At 46.2% G+C, this 15648-nt stretch overlaps 1 protein-coding gene across 1 annotated transcript in view; it reads left to right on the top strand.

Moving 5' to 3' along the window:
- PTCD3 (pentatricopeptide repeat domain 3) overlaps window positions 1–15648 on the top strand; it is a 134110-nt gene that overhangs the window by 117391 nt on the left and 1071 nt on the right. The window contains exons 21-23 of the mRNA XM_089692316.1: window positions 2551–2696; window positions 2811–2852; window positions 12628–12786. Coding sequence (XP_089548442.1) covers window positions 2551–2696; window positions 2811–2852; window positions 12628–12786 — 347 coding nt within the window. The remainder of the gene's footprint in view (window positions 1–2550; window positions 2697–2810; window positions 2853–12627; window positions 12787–15648) is intronic.

Genomic DNA, 15648 nt, shown 5'->3' with positions numbered 1-15648 from the left:
CCGAGGGAGTGTAGTATTTTGAGGAGGAGGGGGTGGTCAACTGTGTCGAAGGCCGCAGAGAGGTCAAGGAGTAGGAGCACTGAATAGTGGCCATTAGCTTTGGCGGTTAGAAGGTCGTTGGAGAGTTTGAGTAAGGCGGTTTCGGTGGAGTGTAGGGGGCGGAAGCCAGACTGTAGGGGATCGAGGAGGTTGTTGTCGTTGAGGTGAGAGCATAGGCGGGTGTAGACGAGGCGCTCGAGGAGTTTAGATGTAAGTGGGAGCAGGGAGATGGGTCTGAGGTTGTTCGGGTCATTGGGGTCCAGGGAGGGCTTTTTAAGTATGGGGGTGATGTGTGCATGCTTCAGTGGGGAGGGGAAAGTGCCGGAGGAGAGGGAGAGATTAAAGATGTGGGTGAGGGAGCGTAGGATGGAGGGGGAGGGAGGTCGTAGGAATTGTGAGGGGATAGGGTCGAGGGGGCAGGTGGTGAGGCGGGCATCAGAGAGGATCTTGGAGACTTCCTCGATGGTAGTAAGGTCAAAGGTGCGGAGTGTTGGGGGAGCTTCAGTATGAGGAATGTAGGGTGGGGTGGGAGAGGAGGTCAGAGCAGTGGTGAGGCCGTGGGAGAGGGGTGAAGAGGGGGTAGCTAAGTGAGGGGGAAGGGGGTTGGAGGGAGTTTGAGCAGCGACGAAGTCCCTGGGGGTAATGTCGAGGGGGAGGGGGGATGATGGGGTAGCTGTGTGAGAGGGGACGGGTTGAGAGGGCGTGTGAGTTGCGGCAATGTCCTTGCGAATTGTGTCAATCTTGTTTTTGAAGTGATTGGCAATATCAAGGGCGGTGAGTGAGGTGCTGGGTGGAGGTGGGGGTGGAGAGAGTAGAGAGTTGAAGGTGGAGAAGAGTCGGCGAGGATTGGAGGAGAGGGCCTTGATGAGGGTCAGGAAGTAGGCTTGTTTGGCTGCGTGGAGGGAGGAGGTGTAGGTGCGGAAGGCAGATTTGTAGCAGGTGAAAGCTTGTTGGGATTTTGTTTTGCGCCATAGTCGCTCCAGGGCACGACTGCGTCGTTTGAGGGTTTTGGTGTGATCAGTCTGCCAGGGCTGGAGCGGTCGGAGTCTGATGTTGCGTGTGGTTAAAGGCGCTAGTGAGTCAAGGGCTGCTGACAGCACGTTGTTGTAGGCAATCATAGCCAAGTCGGGGCAGGACAGGGGGAGGATGCGGTCGTGGAGTTGATCAGCTGCAGAGTGGAGGGGGGCAGGGTTAAGGTTGCGGAGGTTACGGCTGGTAGTAGTGTGACATTTGGAGGGGTAGGTGTTGGAGGACGAGGAGATAGAGAAGGTGATCAGGTTGTGGTCAGAGAGAGGGAAGGGGGTGTTAGTGAGGTTGTGGGGAGCGCAGCGGTTGGAGAAGACAAGATCAAGGATATTACCGTCGGAGTGGGTGGTGGATTGTATGCACTGTGCAAGTGCAAAGGAGGAGGTTAAGTGGAGGAGACGGGCTGTGTCCGGGTTGTCAAGGTTGACAGGGATGTTGAAATCCCCAAGAATGATGGTGGGTAGCTCAGAGGAGAGGAAGAAGGGTAGCCAGGAGGAGAAGTCTTCCAGGAAGCGGGGTATGGATCCAGGAGGCCGGTATATCACAGCAATCTTCAGGGGGGTTGGGGAGAATAGTCGGACGCAGTGGGCCTCGAAGGAGGAGAAGGATAGGGAGGGGGGGTTTGGGAGGACTCGGAAGGTGCTCTGCGGTGACAGGAGCAGACCAACCCCACCACCTTACGGGCAACAAAGGAGTGGCTTCGTAAGAAGCATTTCAAGGTCCTGGAGTGGCCTAGTCAGTCTCCAGATCTCAACCCCATAGAAAACCTTTGGAGGGAGTTAAAAGTCCGTGTTGCCCAGCAACAGCCCCAAAACATCACTGCTCTAGAGGAGATCTGCATGGAGGATGGGCCAACATACCAGCAACAGTGTGTGCCAACCTTGTGAAGACTTACAGGAAACGTTTGACCTCTGTCATTGCCAACAAAGGATATATAAGTATTGAGATGAACTTTTGATATTGACCAAATACTTATTTTCCACCATAATTTGCAAATAAATTCTTTCCAAATCAGCCAATGTGATTGTCTGGATTTGTTTTCTCAGTTTGTCTCTCATAGTTGAGGTCTACCTATGATGCCAATTACAGGCCTCTCTCATCTTTTTAAGTGGGAGAACTTGCACAATTGGTGGCTGACTAAATACATTTTTGCCCCACTGTACATGGTACAGCAGGCACATAGCAGGAATATGAAATGTTGGGTGTACATATTCTTTAAGTATTTGCTAATTAATAGGTCAGCAGGAGGAACAAGAGGGCCAGCTGGGTGGGGTGGGAGGGCCGGTTGGGTGGGTGATGATTGCTGGTCACTGTTGTACACACCAGAGAAGTCATGTTGAATCAGTGCTGAGACCTCTGGTACAGTATGGTGCTGCTTTCTTTACTGGCTCCTGCCATTTTCATTTTGATATCCCCCTGATGATAGAGTAACTTTAGAGAGCTATCTTCTAGACTCTTCATACATTTTTATTTTCCTGTATCCAGCTCCAGGGTGAGTTTGCCAATATTGCCGCAGATATGAAAGCCATCTGTGAAGATGAGATCTCATTCTCCAGGATGAAGCCATCTGTAACCATCCTAGGAAATATCATTATCCTGCTGTGCAGAGCTGGGAGAAGTGAGGAAGCCTGGTGAGGATGCTCTGCCAGGGCTTTGTTGCTCAAGCAGGGCCATAGTGATTAATGTATACAGGAATTGAATATATCAAGTCTTCATTTTTCTTTTCTTTACTTCCTTTATTACAGGGTGACGCTGAAGTCCTTCAAGTCCAAAAATCTGGTTCCTCAGTGAGTCTGCTCTGTTGAGAAAATACGATGTCTGTTCTGTTCTCTAGGACTTGGACCTTGCTTGCACATCAACATGCTGAAACTTGGAGCTGGACTCCTACTGGAAAGTCTTAAGTTGACAACACCCAATTGTTTTTTATAGGGAGCTCTGTTTACTCAGCAGTTAGTAAATTGCCATTGGTCAGACTTAGAGGCTTCACCTCCATTTTTGTTGTTCTCAATATATCACTAGAAGAAATTTAGTTATGAGATTGGTAGTGATGGGTCATATCAGGTCTGCCTCCTGATCAATGTAACCCCACCTGCTTGTTTTACATACCCCTTGATCTGCAAAGGAGCTAGCATGAAAAAATTTGATTTCTTTTTTTCCCCATTCGACAGAACAGTTTACATGTAGTTTTGATGGACAAACAGCTATGCAATTTTTTTTATAAATACACTTCTCTGGGGATCAGGAAGGAATTCTTTCCTCTGCAGGAGCAAATTGGATCATGCTTTGCTGGGTTTTTTTTTTTTTCTATGGTTGAACTGGATGGACATTTGTCTTTTTTCAGCCAGACTAACTATGTAACTTCTGAAAGTGTATCTAAGTTTAACTCTGGCCATAGATGGTTCAAATCTTGGATGGTCCCTGGTGAACCAGCCAAGATTTGAACCATCTATGGCTGATTGAGATTTGAGCCATGTATGGACAGGCTGATTGTACCAAAATCGATCCATCGATTGACTTGGGTACAACCATCATGTCCGATTTTTAGCATGTGATTATTGCCAGTGGCTTTTAACTGCTGGCAATAATCACTGTGATCTCCCGGCAGGTACAGCTCCCAGCGTCTCCCTCCAGAAAAACACAATAACTTTCGGTGAGGATTTCTCTTATTAAAGTGTTACTAAACCCACAACAGTAAAATCAGTGTGTATATGCAGTAAAGCATGCTTGTTATACTCACTGTGGAACCTAAGGGGTTAATCCTCTGCAGTGTGTAAAAAGGATGTTTGATCCTGACTTCTCTGATCATCCCCTTCTTCCAGTGTCTTTTCTTCTGATAAGACATATCATGTGGAAACACTGCACATGCTCAGTTTGGTGTGTATTGCTAGAGAGGTTTTTTTTTTCTTCTTCTTGAGAGTGCATGTAATCGGCACAGGGCCAATCAGCACTGCCCAGACAGATGTCAGGGGTTCTACATCCTCCTACAAGCTTTAACCAGTGCTCTGCTGAACACTGATTGATAGAAGTCACAAGACTGTTCCTACTGCTGATGAGAAAAGGTATTTAGCAGTTTATATTTACTAAAATAATTGTATTTCCAGGCTGTGTGTAGTGTGGGACACCAGATATAGTGAATGCAGGGTCCTGGGAGACCAGATATAGTGAATGCAGGGCCTGGGGAGAGCAAATATAGTGAATGCAGGGTCCGGGGAGACCAGATATAGTGAATGCAGGGTCCGGGGAGACCAGATATAGTGAATGCAGGGTCCGGGGAGACCAGATATAGTGAATGCAGGGTCCGGGGAGACCAGATGTAGTGAATGCAGGGTCCGGGGAGACCAGATATAGTGAATGCAGGGTCCGGGGAGACCAGATATAGTGAATGCAGGGTCCGGGGAGACCAGATGTAGTGAATGCAGGGTCCGGGGAGACCAGATGTAGTGAATGCAGGGTCCGGGGAGACCGGATGTAGTGAATGCAGGGTCCTGGGAGACCGGATATAGTGAATGCAGGGTCCGGGGAGACCAGATATAGAGAATGCAGGGTCCGGGGAGACCAGATATAGTGAATGCAGGGTCCGGGGAGACCAGATATAGTGAATGCAGGATCCGGGGAGACCAGATATAGTGAATGCGGGGTCCGGGGAGACCAGATATAGTGAATGCGGGGTCCGGGGAGACCAGATATAGTGAATGCGGGGTCCGGGGAGACCAGATATAGTGAATGCGGGGTCCGGGGAGACCGGATATAGTGAATGCGGGGTCCGGGGAGACCGGATATAGTGAATGCAGGGTCCGGGGAGACCAGATATAGAGAATGCAGGGTCCGGGGAGACCAGATATAGTGAATGCAGGGTCCGGGGAGACCAGATATAGTGAATGCAGGATCCGGGGAGACCAGATATAGTGAATGCAGGATCCGGGGAGACCAGATAAAGTGAATGCGGGGTCTGGGGAGACCAGATATAGTGAATGCGGGGTCCGGGGAGACCAGATATAGTGAATGCGGGGTCCGGGGAGACCAGATATAGTGAATGCGGGGTCCGGGGAGACCAGATATAGTGAATGCGGGGTCCGGGGAGACCAGATATAGTGAATGCGGGGTCCGGGGAGACCAGATATAGTGAATGCGGGGTCCGGGGAGACCAGATATAGTGAATGCGGGGTCCGGGGAGACCAGATATAGTGAATGCGGGGTCCGGGGAGACCAGATATAGTGAATGCGGGGTCCGGGGAGACCAGATATAGTGAATGCGGGGTCCGGGGAGACCAGATATAGTGAATGCGGGGTCCGGGGAGACCAGATATAGTGAATGCGGGGTCCGGGGAGACCAGATATAGTGAATGCGGGGTCCGGGGAGACCAGATATAGTGAATGCGGGGTCCGGGGAGACCAGATATAGTGAATGCGGGGTCCGGGGAGACCAGATATAGTGAATGCGGGGTCCGGGGAGACCAGATATAAAAAAAATTCGATTTCTTTTTTTCCCCATTCGACAGAACAGTTTACAGGTAGTTTTGATGGACAAACAGCTATGCAATTTTTTTTATAAATACACTTCTCTGGGGATCAGGAAGGAATTCTTTCCTCTGCAGGAGCAAATTGGATCATGCTTTGCTGGGTTTTTTTTTTTTTCCATGGTTGAACTGGATGGACGTTTGTCTTTTTTCAGCCAGACTAACTATGTAACTTCTGAAAGTGTATCTAAGTTTAACTCTGGCCATAGATGGTTCAAATCTTGGATGGTCCCTGGTGAACCAGCCAAGATTTGAACCATCTATGGCTGATTGAGATTTGAGCCATGTATGGACAGGCTGATTGTACCAAAATAGTGAATGCGGGGTCCGGGGAGACCAGATATAGTGAATGCGGGGTCCGGGGAGACCAGATATAGTGAATGCGGGGTCCGGGGAGACCAGATATAGTGAATGCAGGGTCCGGGGAGACCAGATATAGTGAATGCGGGGTCCGGGGAGACCAGATATAGTGAATGCGGGGTCTGGGGAGACCGTATATAATGAACGCAGGGTCTTGGGAGACCGGATATAGTGAGTGCGGGTCCGGGGAGACCAGATATAGTGAGTGCAGGGTCCGGGGAGACCAGATATAGTGAGTGCAGGGTCCGGGGAGACCAGATATAGTGAATGCAGGGTCCGGGGAGACCAGATATAGTGAATGCGGGGTCCGGGGAGACCAGATATAGTGAATGCGGGGTCTGGGGAGACCGTATATAATGAACGCAGGGTCTTGGGAGACCGGATATAGTGAGTGCGGGTCCGGGGAGACCAGATATAGTGAGTGCAGGGTCCGGGGAGACCAGATATAGTGAGTGCAGGGTCCGGGGAGACCAGATATAGTGAATGCAGGGTCCGGGGAGACCAGATATAGTGAATGCAGGGTCCGGGGAGACCAGATATAGTGAATGCGGGGTCCGGGGAGACCAGATATAGTGAATGCGGGGTCTGGGGAGACCGTATATAATGAACGCAGGGTCTTGGGAGACCGGATATAGTGAGTGCGGGTCCGGGGAGACCAGATATAGTGAGTGCAGGGTCCGGGGAGACCAGATATAGTGAGTGCAGGGCCCTGGGTTTAGTAACACTTTAATGTATAATTTAACATCTAAATTTAACACACACCACATTCATTGCTAATTTTAATTGTTTCATTGATACATCAACTGTATCAATTAATTCAAAATCTAACCTACCACCTAACCTTAAGTCTGTAGATGGAGGACTTCCTGGCACTAACTCTCCCAGGCCTACATTTGATCAAACGGCAGAGAAACTAAATATGTGAGATTTGTCTATTTCACTTTCAACATGCTTCCGCTTCCGTGGTATCCAACAAAGTGACTGGAGGCCCAGAGAGCCTCAATAAAGCCTTATGAATGCAACTTCCAAAATCCATCAACATTGTTCCTTGTCCTAATAGCTGAGTCCAGTATCTATCTTCCATCCTTTGCAGCTAAGTTCCAGGTATCTTTTCAGTAATGCAATACTTTGTCCACAGGATATGACACTGCCCTCACACATATTCCAATAGTCAATAACATTTTTATGCTTGCACATGAAAGAAGCCCGACAACAAGCTGAAAGGTTTAGTTGGACTCCTACTGGAAAGTCTTGAGTTGACAACTCCTAAATGTTTCTTGCAGGGAGCTCTGTTTACGCAACAGTTAGTAAATTGCAGATGGTCAGACTTATGGGCTTTAACTAGATTTTCACCTCCATTTTTGCTAATATCAATATATCACCAGAAGAAATGTTGTTTAATTGTAGTGTAGTTTAGATGGGTTATTCCAGGTCTGCCTCCTGATCAATTTAAGCCCACCTGTTTGTTTTGTATACCCCCTTGATGTGCAAAGGAGCTAGTCTAGTTCACATTCAACATGTTTCTGCTTCCGTGGTATCCAGCAAAGAGACTGGAGGCCCACAGAGCCTCAACAAAGCCTTGTGCATGTAACTTCCAAAATCCATCAACATTGTTCCTTGTCCTAAGATCCGAGTCCAGTATTTATCTTCCATCCTATACAGGTATAGTTACATAGTTAGTCTGGCTGAAAAAAGGGAAACATCCATCTAGTTCAACCATAAAAAAAAAAGTTATAATCCTACACCCAGAGTTGATCTAGAGGAAGGCAAAAAGCCCAGTAAAGCATGATCCAATTTGCTTCTGCAGGGCAAAAAATTCCTTCCTGATCCCCCAAGAGGCAATCGGATATTCCCTGGATCAACTTTACCTATAAATGTTAGTATCCAGTTATATTCTGTGTATCTAAGAAACGATCCAGGACTTTTTTAAAGCAATCCACTGAGCTGGCCAGAACCAACTCTTGAGGGAGTCTATTCCACATTTTCACAGCTCTCACTGTGAAGAAACCTTTCTGTATGTGGAGATTAAATCTCTTCCAGACGTAAAGAGTGCCCCCTTGTCCTCTGTGATGATCTCAGGGTGAATAGCTCTACACCGAGTTCACTATATGAACCACTGATGTATTTATACATGGAGATCATATCCCCCCTTATGTATTATACATGGAGATCATATCCCCCCCTTATGTATTATACATGGAGATCATATCCCCCCTTATGTATTATACATAGAGATCATATCCCCCCTTATGTATTATACATGGAGATCACATCCCCCCTTATGTATTATACATGGAGATCACATCCCCCTTATGTATTATACATGGAGATCATATCCCCCCTTATGTATTATACATGGAGATCATATCCCCCCTTTATGTATTATACATGGAGATCATATCCCCCGTTATGTATTATACATGGAGATCATATCCCCCTTATGTATTATACATGGAGATCATATCCCCCCTTATGTATTATACATGGAGATCATATCCCCCCTTATGTATTATACATGGAGATCATATCCCCCCTTATGTATTATACATGGAGATCATATCCCCCCTTATGTATTATACATGGAGATCATATCCCCCCTTATGTATTATACATGGAGATCATATCCCCCCTTATGTATTATACATGGTGATCATATCCCCCTTATGTATTATACATGGAGATCATATCCCCCCTTATGTATTATACATGGTGATCATATCCCCCTTATGTATTATACATGGAGATCATATCCCCCCTTATGTATTATACATGGAGATCATATCCCCCCTTATGTATTATACATGGAGATCATATCCCCCTTATGTATTATACATGGAGATCATATCCCCCCTTATGTATTATACATGGAGATCATATCCCCCCTTATGTATTATACATGGAGATCATATCCCCCCCTTATGTATTATACATGGAGATCATATCCCCCCTTATGTATTATACATGGAGATCATATCCCCCCTTATGTATTATACATGGAGATCATATCCCCCTTATGTATTATACATGGAGATCATATCCCCCCTTATGTATTATACATGGAGATCATATCCCCCTTATGTATTATACATGGAGATCATATCCCCCCTTATGTATTATACATGGAGATCATATCCCCCCTTATGTATTATACATGGTGATCATATCCCCCCTTATGTATTATACATGGAGATCATATCCCCCCCCTTATGTATTATACATGTTGATCATATCCCCCCTTAATCTCCTCTTCTCAAGAGAGAATAAATTCAGTTCCTCTAATCTTTCCTCATAGCTGAGCTCCTCCATGCCTCTTATCAGTTTGGTTGCCCTTCTCTGTACTTTCTCCAGTTCCCCAATGTTCTTTTTGTGAATTGGTGTCCAAAACTGAACTGCATATTCCAGATGAGGTCTTACTAATGATGTGTTCCGGGGAAATGACGTCTCTCTCTCTGGAGTCTATACCTCTTAATACAAGAGAGGATTTTGCTCGCTTTAGAAACCACAGCTTGGCATTGCATGTCATTATTAAGCTTGTGATCTACCAGAACCCCCAGATCCTTCTCCACCATTGATTCCCCCAGTTGTACCCCCCCTAGTATGTATGATGCATGCATATTCTTAGCCCCCAAGTGCAGAACCTTACATTTATCAACATTAAACCTCATTTGCCACATAGTTGCCCAATTACACAGAGCATTGAGGTCGGCTTGTAAATTGGAGACATCCTGTAAGGACGTTATTCCACTGCACAGCTCGGTGTCATCTGCAAAGACTGAAATGGGATTTATAATCCCAGACCCTATATTGTTTATAAATATATTACAAAGTAAGGGTCCCAACACTGAACCTTGGGGTACACCACTGATGACCCTAGACCATGCAGAGTATGAATCATTAACCACTACTCTGAATATGATCTTTTAGCCAGTTTTCTATCCATTTATATACGGATTTTTCCAAGCCTGTAGACTTTACCTTACACATTAGCTGTGTGTGGGGAACTGTGTCAAACGCTTTTGCAAAATCCAAGTATACCACGTCCACCACCACCCCTCTGTCCAAGTATGCCACATCCACCGCCACCCCTCTGTCCAAGTATACCACGTTCACCGCCACCCCTCTGTCCAGGTATACCACGTTCACCGCCACCCCTCTGTCCAAGTATACCACGTTCACTGCCACCCCTCTGTCCAAGTATACCACGTTCACCGCCACCCCTCTGTCCAAGTATACCACGTTCACCGCCACCCCTCTGTCCAAGTATACCACGTTCACCGCCACCCCTCTGTCCAAGTATACCACGTCCACCGCTACCCCTCTGTCCAAGTATACCACATCCACCGCTACCCCTCTGTCCAAGTATACCACGTCCACCGCTACCCCTCTGTCCAAGTATACCATGTCCACCGCCACCCCTCTGTCCAAGTATACCACGTCCACCCCTCTGTCCAAGTATACCACGTCCACCCCTCTGTCCAAGTATACCACGTCCACCCCTCTGTCCAAGTATACCACGTCCACCGCCACCCCTCTGTCCAAGTATACCACGTCCACCGCCACCCCTCTGTCCAAGTATACCACGTCCACCGCCACCCCTCTGTCCAAGTATACCACGTCCACCGCCACCCCTCTGTCCAAGTATACCACGTCCACCACCACCCCTCTGTCCAAGTATACCACATCCACCGCCACCCCTCTGTCCAAGGTTTTGCTTACCCCCTCATAAAAAGAAATCAGATTTGTTTGACAACTTCTGTCTTTCATGAATCCATGCTGTCTGTTGCTTAAAATATTTTTTCCAGCAAGAACTCATCTATGTGGTCTTTTATTAAACTCTCCAGTATCTTCCCAACTATAGAAGTTAAACTAACAGGTCTGCACTTGGGGGCTAAGAATATGCATGCATCATACATACTAGGGGGGGTACAATTGGGGAAATCAATGGTGGAGAAGGATCTGGGGGTTCTGGTAGATCACAAGCTTAATATTGGCATGCAATGCCAAGCTGCGGTTTCTAAAGCGAGCAAAATCCTCTCTTGTATTAAAAGAGATATAGACTCCAGAGAGAGAGATATCATATTACCCCGGTACAAATCATTAGTAAGACCTCATCTGGAATATGCAGTTCAGTTTTGGGCACCAATTCACAAAAAGAACATTGGGGAACTGGAGAAAGTACAGAGAAGGGCAACCAAACTGATAAAGAGGCATGGAGGAGCTCAGCTATGAGGAAAGATTAGAGGAACTGAATTTACTCTCTCTTGAGAAGAGGAGATTAAGGGGGGATATGATCACCATGTATAATACATAAGGGGGGATATGATCTCCATGTATAATACATAAGGGGGGTATGATCTCCATGTATAAATACATCAGTGGTTCATATAGTGAACTCGGTGTAGAGTTATTCACCCTGAGGTCATCACAGAGGACAAGGGGGCACTCTTTACATATGGAGGAAGAGAGATTTAATCTGCAAACACGGAAAGGTTTCTTCACAGTGAGAGCTGTGAAAATGTGGAATAGACTCCTTGAAGAGTTGGTTCTGGCCAGCTCAGTGGATTGCTTTAAAAAAAGTCCTGGATTCTTTCTTAGAAACACAGAATATAACTGGATACTAACATTTATAGGTAAAGTTGATCCAGGGAATATCCGATTGCCTCTCGGGGGATCAGGAAGGAATTTTTTTTTCCTAGCAGGAGGAAATTGGATCATGCTTTGCTGGGTTTTTTGTCTTCCTCTGGATCAACTGTGGGTGTTGGATTATAACTTTTTTTTTTTTTTTTCTATGGTTGAACTGGATGGACTTTTGTCTTTTTTCAGCCAGACTAACTATGTAACTATGTAATTAAATCATAGTTCTCTTCATGCACCAAAGCTTCCAACTCACCTATTTTGCTTGGCAGACTTCTGGCATTGGTGAACATACACTTTAATTCATTGACACCTCGTGCACGTATTTTGCTTGTTTTTTTTTTTTTATACAAATGGTTCCAATTCCAATGGTTGTTTGTAGCATGTGAACCTTCTTATCATCTGCCATAGCCCTCCCCCCATCTTTCCCCATTCCACCCACCAATAAGGACTGACCCCTCTTTGACCTGTCTGCCCCATTATAATTTAATTCTCCCTCCTCAATTCTAGTTTAAATACTCCTCCAAGTGCCCCTTAAAGCTCTCCCCAGCACAGCAGACCCCCTTCCATTTAGGTGCATATAGGTTGCACCCAATGAAAAGTCAGCCCAGTATCTTTTCAGTAATGCAAAACTTTGTTCGCAGGATATGAAACTGCCCTCACACAGATTCCAATATTAAATAAATGTATTTATGATCAACAAATCCCTGCCTGGGACCTTCCTCACCAATATGTTTCACCCAAAAACAGGCTTAAAAAGCCTAACCACGAGCCTGTCTTAAGTAAAAGACAAGGGGGGTCCTAAGTGTGGCTTTGTTGTTCATGTCTCTAGAAAGATAACGTTTTGTTGATGCTGGAACGCTCAGTAGACGTTTGTATCGTATCCTGTGAACTTTGTTGTGGGGTGCACAGATGAGCTCCAATCCGGCATTGTCACCCAACGGCCAGGAGTCCTCAGGGAGGCTTGTGGGTGGTGACTTGTTTCTATTTGAAATCCTTTAGCTGGACGGGTTTTTTTAGTATTGACTGGGAACTGTTGTGCTTCTTCTAGGTTACATGTGATTGAAGAGCTCCTGCACTGTGCTAGGGCGTCTGGCAGCACCAATATGGCCATTGACCTTGTGCAGCTGGCCGTCAGCTACAGCTTGCCAGACATAGCTAAGCTTGCTCAAACCACGCTGGATGAGTTCACCCTTACTGAAGAGCAAAGGTATGAATTGGGTATTGTGGATAAGAGGTACCTGAACACAGTATTTCACACCTTTACCATGGTGCACCAGGGCTCTGTTTTGGAACTGTTCCCATAGAAATGCACAGACCATAATGCGTGTTCTGTTTTGATCCACCACTTTCTCAGTATCTGTAGTAAAGACAGAATGATATATAGACATTACTGTGCCAGTTCATCCCTCCTCATGTTCTGGAGGGAAAAGGGAGGCAGTATAGACTCGGGGTGTCTTCATATCAATTACAAAAGGGTGTGCTGCCACCTCCAGGTGTTTGGACACTGGCAAACAAAAGACTGGAAATCCCCTCCTACTCATAACCCCTCCCTTTTAGACAAGGCTTTCGTTTTTCTTGCTAGTGTCCTAGGTGATAGTGTCCTAACTGCTCAACAGTTCCATCTGAGATTAGGAGACAGACTTTCCCAGATCCATTACCTATGATTTTTATGCGCTCGGAGAAATGGTATGGGGACATGGGGATGGCTTGCCAGATTGCTGGTTGGCACTGGACCCTGTGGAACGGGACCCTGCAAAATGATATATAGCCTTGCGGTCCAGTAGGGTGCCATACAGGTCTAGGGCAGTGATCCCCAGCTGGGAAGTCAAGTCCTTGAAGGGCCTGGGGGTATAGCCCACTGTTATGGGTGAAGATTGGAATGCCTGAGGGGGTCCTGCGGATGGAATGGCTATTTGGGCATGTATTCTTTATTGTAGTTGCATGGGACTCCAAATGTCACTGTTTTATGCTTTCTGGGCCGCCTGAGCGCTACATAGCAGTAGCAGTGTGGGGCAGTTTGGGGACCTTCTGACACCAGAATCAGAGAAAACATTCCACTCCCTGCATTCTTTTTAAAGTACAGCTAAAGGCAAAACTTTTTTTCCTAGCGTTGGATAGAGTGGGGGTGGATTAGAACACCTGTCATTTATTATTGCCGTTTGTGCCCCTGTTAGGGAGATTTTCTCTATAAGTCCTGTTTACCATTATCATTGAAAGTGAAAATAAAAAAAAATCTTAAAATTTGAGTTGTCCCCAGAAAAGTAAGAGAGGGGAAATCTTCCAATGGGGACTCTAGTTCTGGTAAACTGGGGTCCCCAAGATATTCCCTTAATTTGCAGGGAATTCCTCTCCACTTCCTGTTTTGGGACAGGAAGTGAAGGTAAATCTCCCCAATGGGACAAAGGGGGCAAAAATAAACCTTACAGGGCTTATGATCCTCCCTTTATCCAACATAAGGTTTGCCTATAGCTCTACTTTAAGCACAGTAAGCCATACACACACAGGAGCAGAGCACCTGATGATGTCTCGTACAGGCAGATCTCTCCAATGGCGGCAAGCTTAAAAGATCCTATTCTTTAGATGTGGCAGCGAATCTATTGCTGTGGGATTACAAATTGAAACAAGTATACTTGAAGGGGCCACTAAGCAGTTACCTTGTGGGGTGGTAGGGTACTGGCCATAAGAGGAGGCTAACAATTAGGGGTAACCAGCACACTAATGTATAATACAGCCAACTGGGACCGCCATTTTATCCAGCAAGAGTCCTAATATATCTGTCAGCAGGTCATGTCTCAGCGATGACAAGGTAGGGATTTAGAAATTGAGGGGTCCCAAATCTCTTTATTAGACAGGGAGGAAAAGGGACATAGCCCCCCAATGCAATGTATCCCCTGGGGGTCAATTCGTTTCATGCTGGTCTGATTTCCTTTACCTATCTGGTATTTTGTTATTTCTGGGGCACCTTTCTTCAGTTCCTTTGTGACAAGTGAGGAATGTTCATCTGCTATTGCTGGTTTACACGACAGCTCTCCAGAATAATTAACGTCTTGGAATACCTTGGTCGAAAGCAGAAGCGTTTTCCCTTCCCCCTTCCCTTCTGTTAATGGAAGAGGAACCAGTGAAGAATAAGATGCAGGAGGTCAAGCATTCCAGTAGAATGGAAGATTTGGATTGTGGTGTCTGCCACAACATCCTCACTTCTTTCCTGTACAGCCTCATTTAAAGGATGGTTTGTACATGGACTGGGCTCACCCTGACAAGGTGTTTGTTCCACCTAAAAGGTTTTCTCAGCATTACCCCATGCAAAGTGAGTTCACTGAAAAATGTCAGTTTCAATGGATACGACAGTTTCTCATCTTAAGATGTCCACTGGACAAGGTCCTGGTGATCAAAGATGCCTTGGACAAACATCTGGAGGCCTCATTTTCTGTGGAGGCAGCCTTGCAGCTGTAGGCCTGAGCCAGAACCTTAAGGTTTGACAAAACGTATGGTGATACCAACATGAGCAGAAACTTGGCAGAATTTCCACGTGCTCTTAACTTCTCAGTGGATACCTTGAAGGACTCTACATAGTAACTTTCTTCGCAAGGAATCTTCTCCGCACACATGCACAGGATCTTATGCTATTGAGTTACAGAATTTTCCTGCAAACATTTGAAACGTTTACCTTTTCATGTGAAGTGTTTCTGTTGTCCTGCCCTAGATCGTTCCATCCAGCAGGTGACTAAAGGGTTACCTGCTGGATGTAACCATCCTCTCGGGGCAGAAGGTCCTTAGTAAGAGAGGTGACCAAGAGTGGTACTGTTACCCCTTAAAAAGAAAGCAATTCCTATGGTTCAGAAACCCTCTGCTAATTTTACTTCCAAATATCAATCTTTTCACCAATTTCAGGCCTTGAGCTCTAAAACGAAAACCAAGTTGCACAAGAATCTATGGACTCCAAAGCCCTGTAAGCCGAGGGACAAACCACCTTCACAATAAAGGGACACCTCCACTCGCTTGGGTGGGGGGCATTTGCAGGCCTTGATGAAGGTTTGGCAGGGTGTTTGCACCATAGTGGCTCACAGCT

This window comes from Staurois parvus, unplaced genomic scaffold (assembly GCF_062004578.1).
Source record: "Staurois parvus isolate SC_StPar_1 unplaced genomic scaffold, SC_StPar_1.0 ptg000581l, whole genome shotgun sequence".
Taxonomy (NCBI): domain Eukaryota; kingdom Metazoa; phylum Chordata; class Amphibia; order Anura; family Ranidae; genus Staurois; species Staurois parvus.
The sequence above is the reverse complement of the archived record's forward strand: the minus strand, read 5'-3'. Positions and strand labels throughout refer to the sequence as shown.